This window comes from Melitaea cinxia, chromosome 6 (assembly GCF_905220565.1).
Source record: "Melitaea cinxia chromosome 6, ilMelCinx1.1, whole genome shotgun sequence".
In the NCBI taxonomy this organism is placed as follows: Eukaryota; Metazoa; Arthropoda; class Insecta; order Lepidoptera; family Nymphalidae; genus Melitaea; species Melitaea cinxia.
The window spans coordinates 1,116,615-1,130,110 of record NC_059399.1 but is presented as its reverse complement, the minus strand read 5'-3'; the positions used below and the strand labels follow the sequence as shown (position 1 = coordinate 1,130,110).

At 33.7% G+C, this 13,496-nt stretch overlaps 1 protein-coding gene across 1 annotated transcript in view; it reads left to right on the top strand.

The window, feature by feature from the left end:
• The window catches only part of LOC123654469 (neuropeptide FF receptor 2-like), a gene marked incomplete at its 5' end in the record, with an annotated part of 54,085 nt that overhangs the window by 15,296 nt on the left and 25,293 nt on the right, over positions 1-13,496 (top strand). Inside the window, one exon of the mRNA XM_045590368.1 lies at positions 2,894-3,120. Within this exon, the coding sequence (XP_045446324.1) occupies positions 2,894-3,120 (227 nt within the window). The remainder of the gene's footprint in view (positions 1-2,893; positions 3,121-13,496) is intronic.

The window sequence follows — 13,496 nt, the reverse complement described above, 5'->3', positions numbered from 1 at the left end:
ATTCGCCTGAAATTTTTATGTGCAACATGTAGACATACATCTTTATTACCCGACTGCCAAGGAAGGGTTATGTTTTTCGCGCGTATCTTGTATGTATATATGTATGTTTGTATGTAATATTCTCTACTACCTCATATTTCCAGAACCACTGAACGGATTTACATAATTGAGGTATCGTTAGGTTCGTCTTAGCTGCCCAAGTGTTCTTAGATAGGTGACATTAAAAAAAATCAAACATGGCGGCTGCGCGAAGCCATTGTAGATAATGAAAAAAAAAAAAAATTCTCGAATACTAAAATATGGGTATCAAATTGAAGGACACAATACAAGGATTTTAAAAAGGTATATCATGATTATTATTACCGTAATACTAATAAACAAATACAATATTAAAGTTTAAAAATGTGGACTTTGCTCTTTCCCACGCCTATGCCATGCCAAATTCGCCTCCTAGGCGACGATCAACTTCGGGGTGTAGCCTTTCTAATAAAATACAATAGTTAAAAAAAAAACATACAATTAAAATTACAAATAAAAATTAATAAATGTCACACCAATTTACAATTACATTAATAAAATCAATAACAAATACATAATATCAAATACAAACAAATAATTTTAATAATAATTTCATTATATTAAAACTAATAGTTGTTGACTTAAGCAGTCACCTATTTGCTAAAGGTCAGGCTTACGTTGCTTTGAGCAGAGTGAGATCTTTCTCCGGGCTTGCTATCAGTTCTCTTGACCCTAAAAAATTACTTAATCAACCACATGATGTAAACTGTTTTAATGAATTGAACCGAATACGCAATTTGTCTGACTAAAAAGACATAAATAAAATAATAATTTAAAAAAAAAAACCCGCCTGCGTGAAGAACAACTAATAGAAAATCGACTGAAAAAGCTGGAACAAGATAAAAATTCAATATGCACACAAAGTCAGCGAAATAAATAGAAACAATATCAAACATTTTGTGCTGTACATTTAAAATATATTAATACGGTAGTCCTTCGAAACTTTATGCAACGTCGTAGATAATATGCAGTCGGAGGCATGAAATTGAAGGATAAGTCAAATTATTCTCTCTTTGTGCATATTTTAAATGTACAGCACAAAATGTTTGATATTGTTTCTATTTATTTCGCTGACTTTATGTGCATATTGAATTTTTATCTTGTTCCAGCTTTTTCAGTTGATTTTCTATTAGTTGTTCTTCACGCAGGCGGTTTTTTTTAAATTATTATTTTATTACATAAGGACTTTAGAAAAAGTCTTTGATATAAATAGTACACACAAGGAGAATAGTGATAGTTAACACAAAAAGGAATAACAGAATTATAAGTCCAAGTTTTCGAGTGCGCCAAGTAAACGTCTCCTTTCTGGGTTATGATATTCGCATGTGTAATAAAATCTCACAAACGATTTTGTAATCGTCTGAGAATAAATGTAAAGTTTGTTTTAAAAATAAATAAATAGCTGAAGTTGGTTATTCGGTGCACGATTACATAAATTATAAAGATGTGTGGATCTCTTTACATTGTATTTCATACAAAATATTAGTGATTTTGTATTAAAACAGTTATTTTTTGACGTGATAATGTAACGTCTGAGTCTGGAAGAAATGGCTAATTAGAAAAAAATCCGCCCATTGTACTTCATTGTCTGTAACTATCTTTATGCTTTGTTTGTAATATATTTGTGGTGTACAATAAAGTATAAATAAAAAAAAGTGCTTGCGTACAAAGTACACAGCCAGAAGTGAAACTTCTTTGGAAAATTAAAAAATAAATAATTAATTAAAATCTAATTGAAAACTAAGGTCAAGCGGAACACGAGGCGGGTGACGAAGAAGGCGGTATCATAATTAAAAAACGATACACGTTGTAACGTAAAAAACGTTGCACATCAAAACTTCGCACATATTCGTGACGTTTCATCCGTAAAAAAAATTACTCTCATGCGCCTGAAGAAGTTTTACTTCAATAAGACACTTTTTACATAGACCACAGCTAAATAATATTGTTTTCAAGCAGTATTGTGTTCCTGTTGGTGAGTAAGGTGACCAGAGCTCCTGGGGGGATTGGGGATTGGGCCGGCAACGCGCTTGCAACGCTTCTGGTGTTGCAGGTGTCAATAAGCTACGGTAATCGCTTACCATCAGGTGAACCGTACGCTTGTTTGCCGACCTAGTGACATAAAAAAAAACCTCTCGTATAAAAAGAAACGTCTGCAAATTTTGTACGTGATTTATTTTATTTTATTTTAATTACTTTATTTTGATTTATTTGGAAAACAGACAGTGTACAGAGACTTAGTTTAAAGCTAATTACATTAAAATAAATGTTTTGTATATATCAGATATCTTACATAATTGGCCTGTATTATAATTGAACTTTTCCAACGGAGTAGCCATGAGAATAAAAGCCAATTTTCCTTATTAAACTTTTCTAATGATTTCTTTCTACAAGGGTAAATATTTTGATCAGATTAAGTTTCCAAATCCTTTATTTACATTTACAGTACACACGGCATTTTCTTTAGGAAGAGATCGTTACATCGGGAAATGAAAATTTATGTGTGTGTGTGTGTGTGTGTGTTTGTGTGTGTGTGTGTGTGTGTGTGTGTGTGTTTGTGTGTGTGTGTGTGTGAGACGGTTTTATGTGAAACGCTTATAAAGAAAGTTATTCAAGAGTTGTATTTAATTCTTTAAAGGTTTTCTCTAAAAAGTTTTCTTTTTTTGGAAGACAATATAATGAGATAACTTATTTGAGATATTTGAAAATAACGTCAAAAAACCTAAAAGAGACTGAAAACTCATCTTAAATCAAAAACCTTATACTAGGACAAATATTAATTGAAACTGACACAAATTGTTGATATTTATTTCAGGTGTCGCTGTAGCATCGAGTGTGTTCACGATCACAGCGATGTCAGTGGACAGGTTCTTGGCCATCACACAATCTCTTCGCCAGCCGTGGATGCCATCAAGACGTGGCGCGTGCAGTTTACTGGTCGCGCTGTGGCTCGTCTCACTGGCAATATTCGCACCACTGTTAGCTGTGGCAGCGGTCGAGACGGTGATGGTACCGGTGCTCTCGAGAACTAGAAACGGATCGGTGAGTTTTTTCTAAATTTGTATAACTAAATAATTTTGAATCTTAAAATAAATGTAAGATAAAATTGTAACAATAACAACAGCTAATATGAGTTATGGGTATTTCAGGTATATATATTATATATATTTGAACGTATGGACCAATATATATTATTGTTCTTATATACGATATTTGTTAACTATAATTGTTTATGTAGTTAAGATAGTCTATAAAGATGTATATCCATTTAAAATAATTTTAGGGGATAGGGTACATCAGGAGATACGAGTATATAGTCCAAAACCTGGATCTTCTTAGTGAGGATGTACCTAAACCCTACCTCGAAAGGTTACAAAAGCCGCTCTAAAGTATCTTTAGTGAGTACGGTAGGTGTCAGCAGTATATACGCTTGTTTAAAACCTTAAAATGAAAAAAAAAAATCTAAATAAATGGCTACAACAAACGATAAATAGAACTTTAGTTAGACATTAGTTTTAGTGTTATTTGGATTATGACAATTTTAAAAGACTATTATAGAGGCTTAACGAAGATGTAACAGCGGAGAGGGTCAGTTTATTAATAAGAAATCTTAAGAATTAGGAATCTCTGGGGAAATGTGTAGTCAAATTTAATTAAACAGAATATTAAATAATCAAAATTTACATAAAACACTAATTTCAGGCGAAGTTATACAAAGTTAAATAAAAGAAAATATTGTAGGTGAGTAAAAGTTAATTACGTTTCATGGATCTAACAGTGAATTTATATGGTCTAAGAATAATTTAAATTGGAAAGAAGTTTCATTCATTACATAGGCATGCCTTATCCGTTAGCTAAATATTATAAAATGTAAAAGTTTTATTAGAACGGTAATTTAGCTTCAAAGTTATGAAATATGAATTCCAAAGATAAAATTATATTAGGATCATCTCCTCGTTAATAACAAATGCTACGAATACTCAGAGATAATGATAAAATATTAAATCATATTTCCTTAATCTTATTAATTATTTCAATTAAGTTTCATTAGAGGTTTGGAAAATATACAAAATTTATAAATCATTTATTGACATATTAATTAAATTGTCGTTAAGATAGCTTATTTAATTATATTCCTTCGAACGTAAAGTCAGTATGTAACATGGACCGCCAATTGGGAGTAGCACACCCTAATATTAAATAAATATCCTATAACATAGCCACACAGTCGTCTTTACCGTGACTGTTATAGCTACCACTGGTGTAGTGGTGCTAGTAGTCGCCTAAAACACCGACGCGCGTGTTCTATCAGATGCCCGCTCGGGATGAGTACAGGGTTTAAGATTTGGCATTTGAATCGACTATAAAAAAAACTAATGAATATTTTTTCAAAGTTATGAGTTTCTTAGAAAGATTAAACCTTTCCATTTAGGAATAGAACACAACATTATTTAAATAACTGCTACGGCTAGCCTTACAATATCCCATTCGATCAGTCCAATTTTTCAGTACATTTTCGATTGTTTGGGCCTCTATTTCGTCGATAGCAACTTCGATTTCGTGTTTCAAGTCGTCAATCGTCTCTGGATGGTTAACGTAACACTTGTCCTTAACGGCTCTCCACAAAAAAAAAATCAACGGAGTCAAATCGCAACTTCGAGGTGGCCAATTGTCATCAGCATTTCGAGTGATTATGCGATTTTCAAAAACAGTGCGCAAAAGATCGATTGTTACGTTAGCTGTGTGGCACGTTGCGCCATCCCGTTGAAACCAAATATCGTCTATGTCATCCTCTTCAATTTCGGGAAACAAAAAATCGCTTAGCATGGTGCGGTAGCGATCGCCATTCACTGTAACGCGTTTCCTTGCTCATTTTCGAAGAAAAATGGCCCAATAATGCCGCCAGACCAAAATCCGCACCAGACAGTCACTCGTTCTAGTTTCTCCACGATGACGTGTGGATTTTCAGAGCCCCAGATATGACGATTTATCCTCCGAGGTGGAAATGAGCTTCATCTGAAAAGATGATTTTTCGGTAAAAATGCTCATCTTCGATCAAGCGGTCTTCGACCCCTTGAGCAAACCAACGGATGGTCGCATAGCAACGCATCGGATGGTCATGCAGTTTTAGCTCTTGCACTAATTGAGCTTTGTACGCATTCATACCGAGATCTTTATGCAAAACTCTTCTCAAAGAAGTGCGTGAAATGATCAATTCTTGAGAACACACTCTGAGCAACAGCAGCGATTTTTTCGGTTGAGCGCACTGGATGAGTACGTACACGGGTTGCTTTATCCAACAACGATCCAGTTTCACGGCACATCCTTTTTGTCAATTTTTTTTTCGTAAATTTCTTACAGTTTGAGTAGAAGACTCACTACTTTGAAAATAAGTTTTTAATATTTCCTAACTTTGTTCAAGCGAAAAGCGACCCATTTCATAAATGTCAAACATAAAACTAACTTTCTGTCACATCAGAAATGTCATCAAATCTTCCAACCTTAAAATAACCTATAGTTCCAATTCCAAACGTTAGATGGGGGCCCTTTATTTGATTTGTACAAATATTTCTTTTTTGCGGTTTGGATGTCTGCCCTTGTGGGTCTCCCCACTCAATATAACTTTATTGCGTATCAGCCCAGATTTCGCGATAGTCTGTGCAGCTTGACTAACGTTTGGCTACAATCTCTTTCATACGTTCTTATCGTAGGTGATAGATACACTTGTCGTCACCAGCGATCAATCTCTTCAAAAATGGTTCAGATATTAAAACCAGCCAGTTAAAAGGAATAGAATCATACATATTTTATTGCAACTTTTTACTAGAAAACACAAAAAGACTTCTTCCCCAACAAATAATAATAATATTATCAAATGTTGTTTTGATGTGAAAAAGATAATAAATAAGGAAAAGTGAGGTAATTAGAAGTGTGGACAAAAGCTAAAATAGAACAGACATGTTGTTTTTCATGTTTTGTTTTATAACATATGTTTGTTGTTTTTGATATCATAATATCTATTTACTAAGAGAACTTCGTGGGTCGCAGTAGTATTGAGTCTTATACTAAGGGCTCAGAATCATACACGAAGTATTTAGAAGCGCAAACACGACATTAAAGATCGGTGGAGATCAAAGTCACGGTCAGTCCTGAACAAATTACGGTGGAAAAACCAACTGTCATATCATCCACTGGTGATATAATAGTGATTGACATTTATGCCCAGAGATGGTATTGCGATTAAGGGGGGAAATGCTTCTAGTATTTTTATCACAATTCATGGTCATGATTTTAACAGTAACTTACGCTTCAATCTGTAAGATCACGCTGTTGGGCTTAGGTCTGTTTCCCCATTTAGAAGAAGGATCAGAGCTTAATCCACCACGCTGCTTCAATGCGGGTTGGCGGATATATTCCCTACTTGGAGTAACGATCGCTATCAGGTGTACATGATAACAACCGGGACCGACTGCTTAACGTGCTCTCCGAGGCACGGTGGGGAGACCCACAAGGACTGTACAAACACCCAGACCACGGCAAACATCTGTATGGCCAATACAAATGTTTGTCATGTGAACTCTGCGAACTGAACAATAACTTTTTGTTAAATTTCACGCAGACGAAGTCACGGGCACAGCTAGTCCATAAAAGTAGTTGCTACAATGTGTCTGTCGTCAATTTGATGACATTACATCGTTCAAAAAATGAGACCGATCAGATTAGACAACGATTAATATTTTCATGCCAACGTTTTTTTTTTCTCACTAAACTTTTCATTTTATAACATTCGACAAGTACAGTTCAATCTTACACAGAATCAATAAACAGAGCCTTTGCTTACTTCACGATGAATAAGGCTTAGAAAATTTTATTACTACAAATAAAAAAATAATCTAAAGCCGTCTAATAACATTTGAGAGTATCTCAAAGTTTCACAATTTTTAAATTGTGCGTCATTGTATAATTTTTTGAATAATTTTAAGTACAGCGGACTTATACAATTTCAATTTTATATAACCTTATTTATTTGTTGTAAATAAATTAATTTTATATCGAGTTGTGATAAATTCTTTTAATAAAGATGTGGTTCGAAAATATTTGAAAGTTTTCATTTATAGCTTATTTTTCCTTCTCAACTTCTGTTCGCTTCACCCGAACACACCTTTCGTAATGCTCTAGTCACGCATTCACTAGCTTAAGTCCCAAGTCAAGCGTCAGTATGAAATTTTTACTTGACACTTCAGCCTATCGCAATCCACTGCTGTACATGGGCTTCCTCAAGTTCGCGCCAGCCATCCCGGTTTTCCACAATCCTCATCATCCACCACGAGTTTTACTTCAAAAATATATAATCCTTTCATATCTTCGTCATTCTCACGTTCCTGTTCCATTATTTTATTTAATCGCTGACAGCTAAATGCTTTTACAGTATTCATACCTAATTTTTAACACTAGGTAACTTATAATATTTTTGAAGTGAAAACTTATTTTGGCCTACCGCACACACATTTTTTCGTAGGTAGTAAGTTAGGCTGATCCGTCACGCTCAGAGGTAAAAGGCTCAATCGGGTGAAGTCGGGACCGCCGAGTTTACCTAGCGAGAAAGATACAGTCAGCTGCTCTTCAGATTGCAAATCTAATATTCGCTTCCGCTGTGCGGTCTTCAGCAGACACTATTTTTTTTTAATTCTAAGCTTTCTAAGAACAAATAATATGTAAATAATTGTATTTGCTCGCAAACGAAAAAAAAAACCGACTTCAATTACATCGACAAGTAATAAAACGTAGGTAGATGAAAATATAGTCATGTAGATACGCGATATCAAAGATTACTGAAAAAGTTATTGTCAGATCTCGATGAAATTTAAATGAGACCACATGATAAACATCAGCTTTTGATTAAATTAAAAATGGTAGTAATGGCAGTAAAAGGTTATGCGGTATAATACAACGTAGGTTGACGAAAAAAGCGTCAAGTAAAAACGCATTATTAGATATAACTCGAAAAGTAGTTGTTAGATCTCAAATAAATTTAAATGGGATCAAATCACACACCACCTTTCGATTAAATTTTTTTTTGTCTAAATCAGTCCACCCAGTCAAAAGTTCTGAAGTAATATACATAAAAAAAATACAGTCGAATTGAGAACCTCCTCATTTTTTGGAAGTCGGTTATAAATCTTCTGCGCGAATAAAATTTGTTATTTCTAAGATATATTTCTACTCACAATTTACAACAAAATTATATAATTGACACAATTACTCGTACACTCATTCAGTGAACAGAGATTCGTCTGTTCATAAGAAATTGAATGGATTCATTCAATCCGTTTTTGAGTCCAAGGGCAACTCTCATTGTACATTAATATCTTAAAGTAAATCAATTCCAATTTATTCATTTACTAGCGACCCGCCCCGGCTTCGCACGGGTGCAATGCTGATACTAAATATACTACAGAATGTCTTTATTTATAGTGTGAAGCTAGCTTATGACATGGTTATTAACATAATAACAACAACATTCAAATATGCGTCGTTTGATTACACGTTGCACAGAATGCGTTGAAGAAATAAAGGTTCACTGCTCGTTCCCCGTAGGTGATAGCGTAATATGTAGCCTATATGTTGACCCGACTTCTTAATAATATTCGTGCCAAATTTGAATTAAATCCATGCAGTACTTTTTGAGTTTATCCCGGACATACATACAGACAAACAGACAAAAATTCTAAAAACTATATTTTTGGCTTCGGTACCGATTGTAGATCACACCCCAAGTATTCTTTTTAAAAAAAATATTCAGTGTTTTGACTTTCCTACCATTTTATTATATGTATAGATTCCATCAACACAATCGTACATAGCTAAAAAAATCCCTAGATAGGTTGCCATTTTTAAAAAATAATTTCTAGAATTTCTGAAGCAGAAAAATGGGAAAATTTCAGAAAACGTGACGATTATTTCAACTTTATGCGTTTGACTGTTTGCGAGACAACAATGTATGACGGTTCAGCCAGATTTCAATCAAATGTTTTGTCTTGTAAATAAAAGTCAAATATTAGGGAATTTCATCTAAAATGTCGTTTATGACTCAGCAATAAACAGATTCGTTTGAAAGTAGCATTGATTTTAAGCTGGTGTACTATTATGCTTTATTTTAATGATTTAATAAAAAGGACGGATGTCGTGAATGAATTGAGTTACGAATACCAAAACAGTCAATATTTCTGTTTTTTTTTTAATCGTCTTATTATATATATTCAAGATCATCTATCCAACATGAATCACTCCCATCCACCTAAAACTGTATTACAAGAACGATTTTTATTAAAGAAAAAAAAATCATTGAAAATCATATTAAAATATTCAAAATACGATAAAAAAATCATTGAAAATCATATTCTTCATTACATTAAAAAAACGGTATATTTACAATGTTTTTTACTTTTATTTTGCGGAGCAAGAAGCCTAGAACACGGGAGTCGAGTGTACGTAAAGCAAAGGACAATGGTAGGGGTGAAGGTGACAATGGTAGTGGTGAACAGTGTTTACGCAGCAAACGAATGAGAAAGGAGGTAGTCCGGTAGGGGCGCTGCTAATGCCGTCAAGATCTACCCGCAAACTTGTCTCGTGAACAAGACATTTGTAGCTAATATCGAAATATCGAGCTCCGTAAAATAAAAATAAAAACATGGTAAATAAGCCGTTTTCGAATAAGTTTAGCAATAAAAATAACCATGTTAATTTAAAATCTCATATTAACCACATTAGCAGCATTGCATCTTGGATCTTGTAATATGGCTGGATGTTGAATCTGTTAATCGCCGTGAATCATTACAGCCTAAACAGTCCATTGCTGGACATAGGCCTCCACAAGTTTACACCAAAAATAACGTGAACTTATGTGTTTTGCCCATAGTCACCACGCTGGGCAGGCGGGTTAGTGACCGAATTAATAATTACGAATTAATTATATTTCTTTTAAATTTCTCTATCAGTTTCACCTACTATAGAGCTTTTCACAAAAATATAATGATAGTTCATATAAACTGAGTGTAACGTTGTGTTATATTTACACGAGGAAATCGCTGTAATAAGTTTTGACTGTATATGTTTTTGTAAAGAAAAATATTGATATCATTAATTGTATGTCTGGTTAACATAAAAATATTTCAAATAGAATTAAACCTAGGCTACGTAAAATATTGTTCTAAAACTTATAACGGATGATATTTATTAAAATCACTATGCAAATATACATAACGTCTAATTTTGAACCGTCTTTATTAGAATCTGATGCAATGAGAAAAAATGTTGCATCATATAGCAGATTCTTTCATTCAAATTGCTTGTACCATATACTACGAGTGATATAATTGTAACTCTGACAAAATCTTTTACATCTTAGGTATTTCAATTTTAATTAAGAGTATTGTTCTCTATTACTGCCCTTTGATTAAGCTTTTTCTTTGTAATAATTTCGTAAAGTTTTTTTTCGAAATCGCAAAATTGTAAATGTATATATATATATTATTTTGTACGTTCACAAGACTATTGGTTATTGTAATGTGTTGGTCAGAGATGCACAATGAAATACATAATATTTATACGAGGAAGATATTTAATGACTTTATTAAAGAACAATTATATTATGACAATTAAGTAGTGGTTCGAGACGCCATCTTACATGACACGTTAACTAATTACTAGTGATGTGACCTTACGATTAGTGCCGTGACACACTCGTAACAGTTATTTTGACAGAAACGATAATATAAGTTCACATTTTTTCTTTTTTTTCTTCGAATTTTTCGTTCTATACGAATATATGTCATAAATGTTATATAAATAAATATGTCGATAAAAAACACTAAATCTAATATAAATAAATAAATAAATATCTACACAATACACACACGGTCGTCTGTTCCTATGGTAACCAACTTAATGCTTATGTTTAGGTAACAGCCGGCTGATATAGCTAAAGGAGATGGGGACTTTTGGGCCAAAATGTAATGAGTAGAGATATGGTTTAAAAAATTGGTCATATTTTTTTTATTTTAAAATATAAAATATCAGCTCAATTCTGAATCTGGAAGCGGAGAAAATTGAGAAAGATAGTTTTCATCAAATTATTTGGGTATCGATTCAACTATAATCGATTACAGAATCCAAAAAGAAAATGTTTGCACTAGTTAATTAACTCAAGGTATTTAGCACTAGTTAATTAACTCAAGGTATTTAGATGCACAATTAACGCTGTAAACAATAATGTAACATTAATATCGATAATTGTGTTTGCTCGCAAACGAAAAAAAAACCGACTTCAATTACGTCGTATATATATATATATATATATATATATATCATCGTATAATACAACGTAGATCGACGAAAAAATACTCAAGTAACAACGCATTATCAAAGATTACTCAAAAAGTAGTTATCAGATCTCGATGAAATTTAAATGTGACCACATGATAAATATCGGCTTTCGATTAAATTAAAATCATTAAAATCGGTTCACCTAATAAAAAGTTATTGCGGATTTTCAAGAAGTTCCCTCGATTTCTCTGGGATCCCATCACCAGATCCTGGTTTCCTTATTATGGTACTAAACTAAGGATATCTTCTTTCCAACAAAAAAGAATTATCAAAATCGGTACACCCAGTAAAAAGTTATTGCGGATTTTCAAGAGTTTCCCTCGATTTCTCTAGGATCCCATCATCAGATCCTGGTTTCCTTATTATGGTACTAAACTTGAGATATCTCCTTTCCAACAAAAAAGAATTATCAAAATTGGTACATCCAGTAGAAAGTTATGCGGTATAATACAACGTAGCTCGACGAAAAAAGCGTCAAGTAAAAACGCATTATTAGATATAGCTCGAAAAGTAGTTGTTAGATCTCAAATAAATTTAAATGGGACCAATTGGCACACACCACCGTTCGATTAAAAGAAAATTTGTCGAAATCGCTCCATCCAATCAAAAGTTCTGATGTAACATACATCATCATTACAGCCTATTCAGTCCACTGCTGGACATAGGCCTCCACAAGTTTACACCAAAAATAACGTGAACTCATGTGTTTTGCCCATAGTCACCACGCTGGGCAGGCGGGTTGGAGACCGCAGTACTGGCTTTGTCGCACCGAAGACGCTGCTGCCCGTCTTCGGCCTGTGTATTTCAAAGCCGTGCTGTGTGGCTACGGCACTAAAGAATTTAGCCACCCCCTCTCTTCCCGTGGGTGTCGTAAGAGGCGACTAAGGGATAACAAGGTTCCACAACCACCTTGGAACTTAAGAAGCCGACCGATGGCGGGATAACCATCCAACTGCTGTAACATACATAAAAAAAAAAAAAAAATACAGTCGAATTGAGAACGTCCTCCTTTTTTGGAAGTCGGTTAAAAATATCAATTAATATCTGATAAACCAAAATGATTATCGATTTCGTATTGATTTAAAATAAATCATATTTTTAATGACAGCTTTGACAGCTGACTAACAGTGATACTGTGTCCGTCACTCGTTTCGTGTTCATTGTTTTCCGATGCATTCTGAGTCCTTTCCAGATATTTATTTGTAGTTTCAAGTGTATATCAATATTTGTAATGAGTTTTCAAACAGTCTTCACTAAATATAACAAACATTAGTGCTACAAGAACTTAGTGATCGGGTTTTTGTAGACATTGTAACATAACCTTACTTCTACAAAAAGTCTAATAACTCCACTCTCAGATAGCCAAAATATAGATAAATTTCAGCGAGGGATCAATAAGCCTAAATGCATTAATTGATACCATTTTCATTTCATTACATTTTGGCCCAAGAATTTATGGAATCGTATCCATCTCCTTTCCTTTTGATAAATATACATAGTAATAATATATCCTACTGATATTATAAATGTGGATTTAAGTTTGTTTGTCACGCTTTCACGCGAAAAATAATTAATCGATAATAATGAAACTTTGTACACATATTCTTGGAGGTATTAGAAGTAGTATAGGATACATTTTATGTAAAGAAAAAATAATGTGAGCGAAGCTGTGGGTAAAATCTAGTAAGTTTATAAATACAAATGCCTACCCAGCGTGGTGACTATTGGCAAAACTCACGAGTTCACGCCATTTTTAGCGCGAACTTATGGAGGCCTATGTCCAGCAGTGGACTGCGATAGGCTGAAGTACACCCAGACTCAGACAAGATACAAACGCGCAACCGGAACAGCAGAAGGCAGCGCCACTACAAACAGCGCTGACGGGGTTATCAAGTATATAAGAACGATCTATTTGCAAGTAGCCCTAACTGAAAGCTATTTCAATAAATACTAATAACTATAAGAGAAGTAGGGCTTACGTTATTAACAATGAAGTCAATACTACCTATGTACATATAGAAGAATCAATGAAT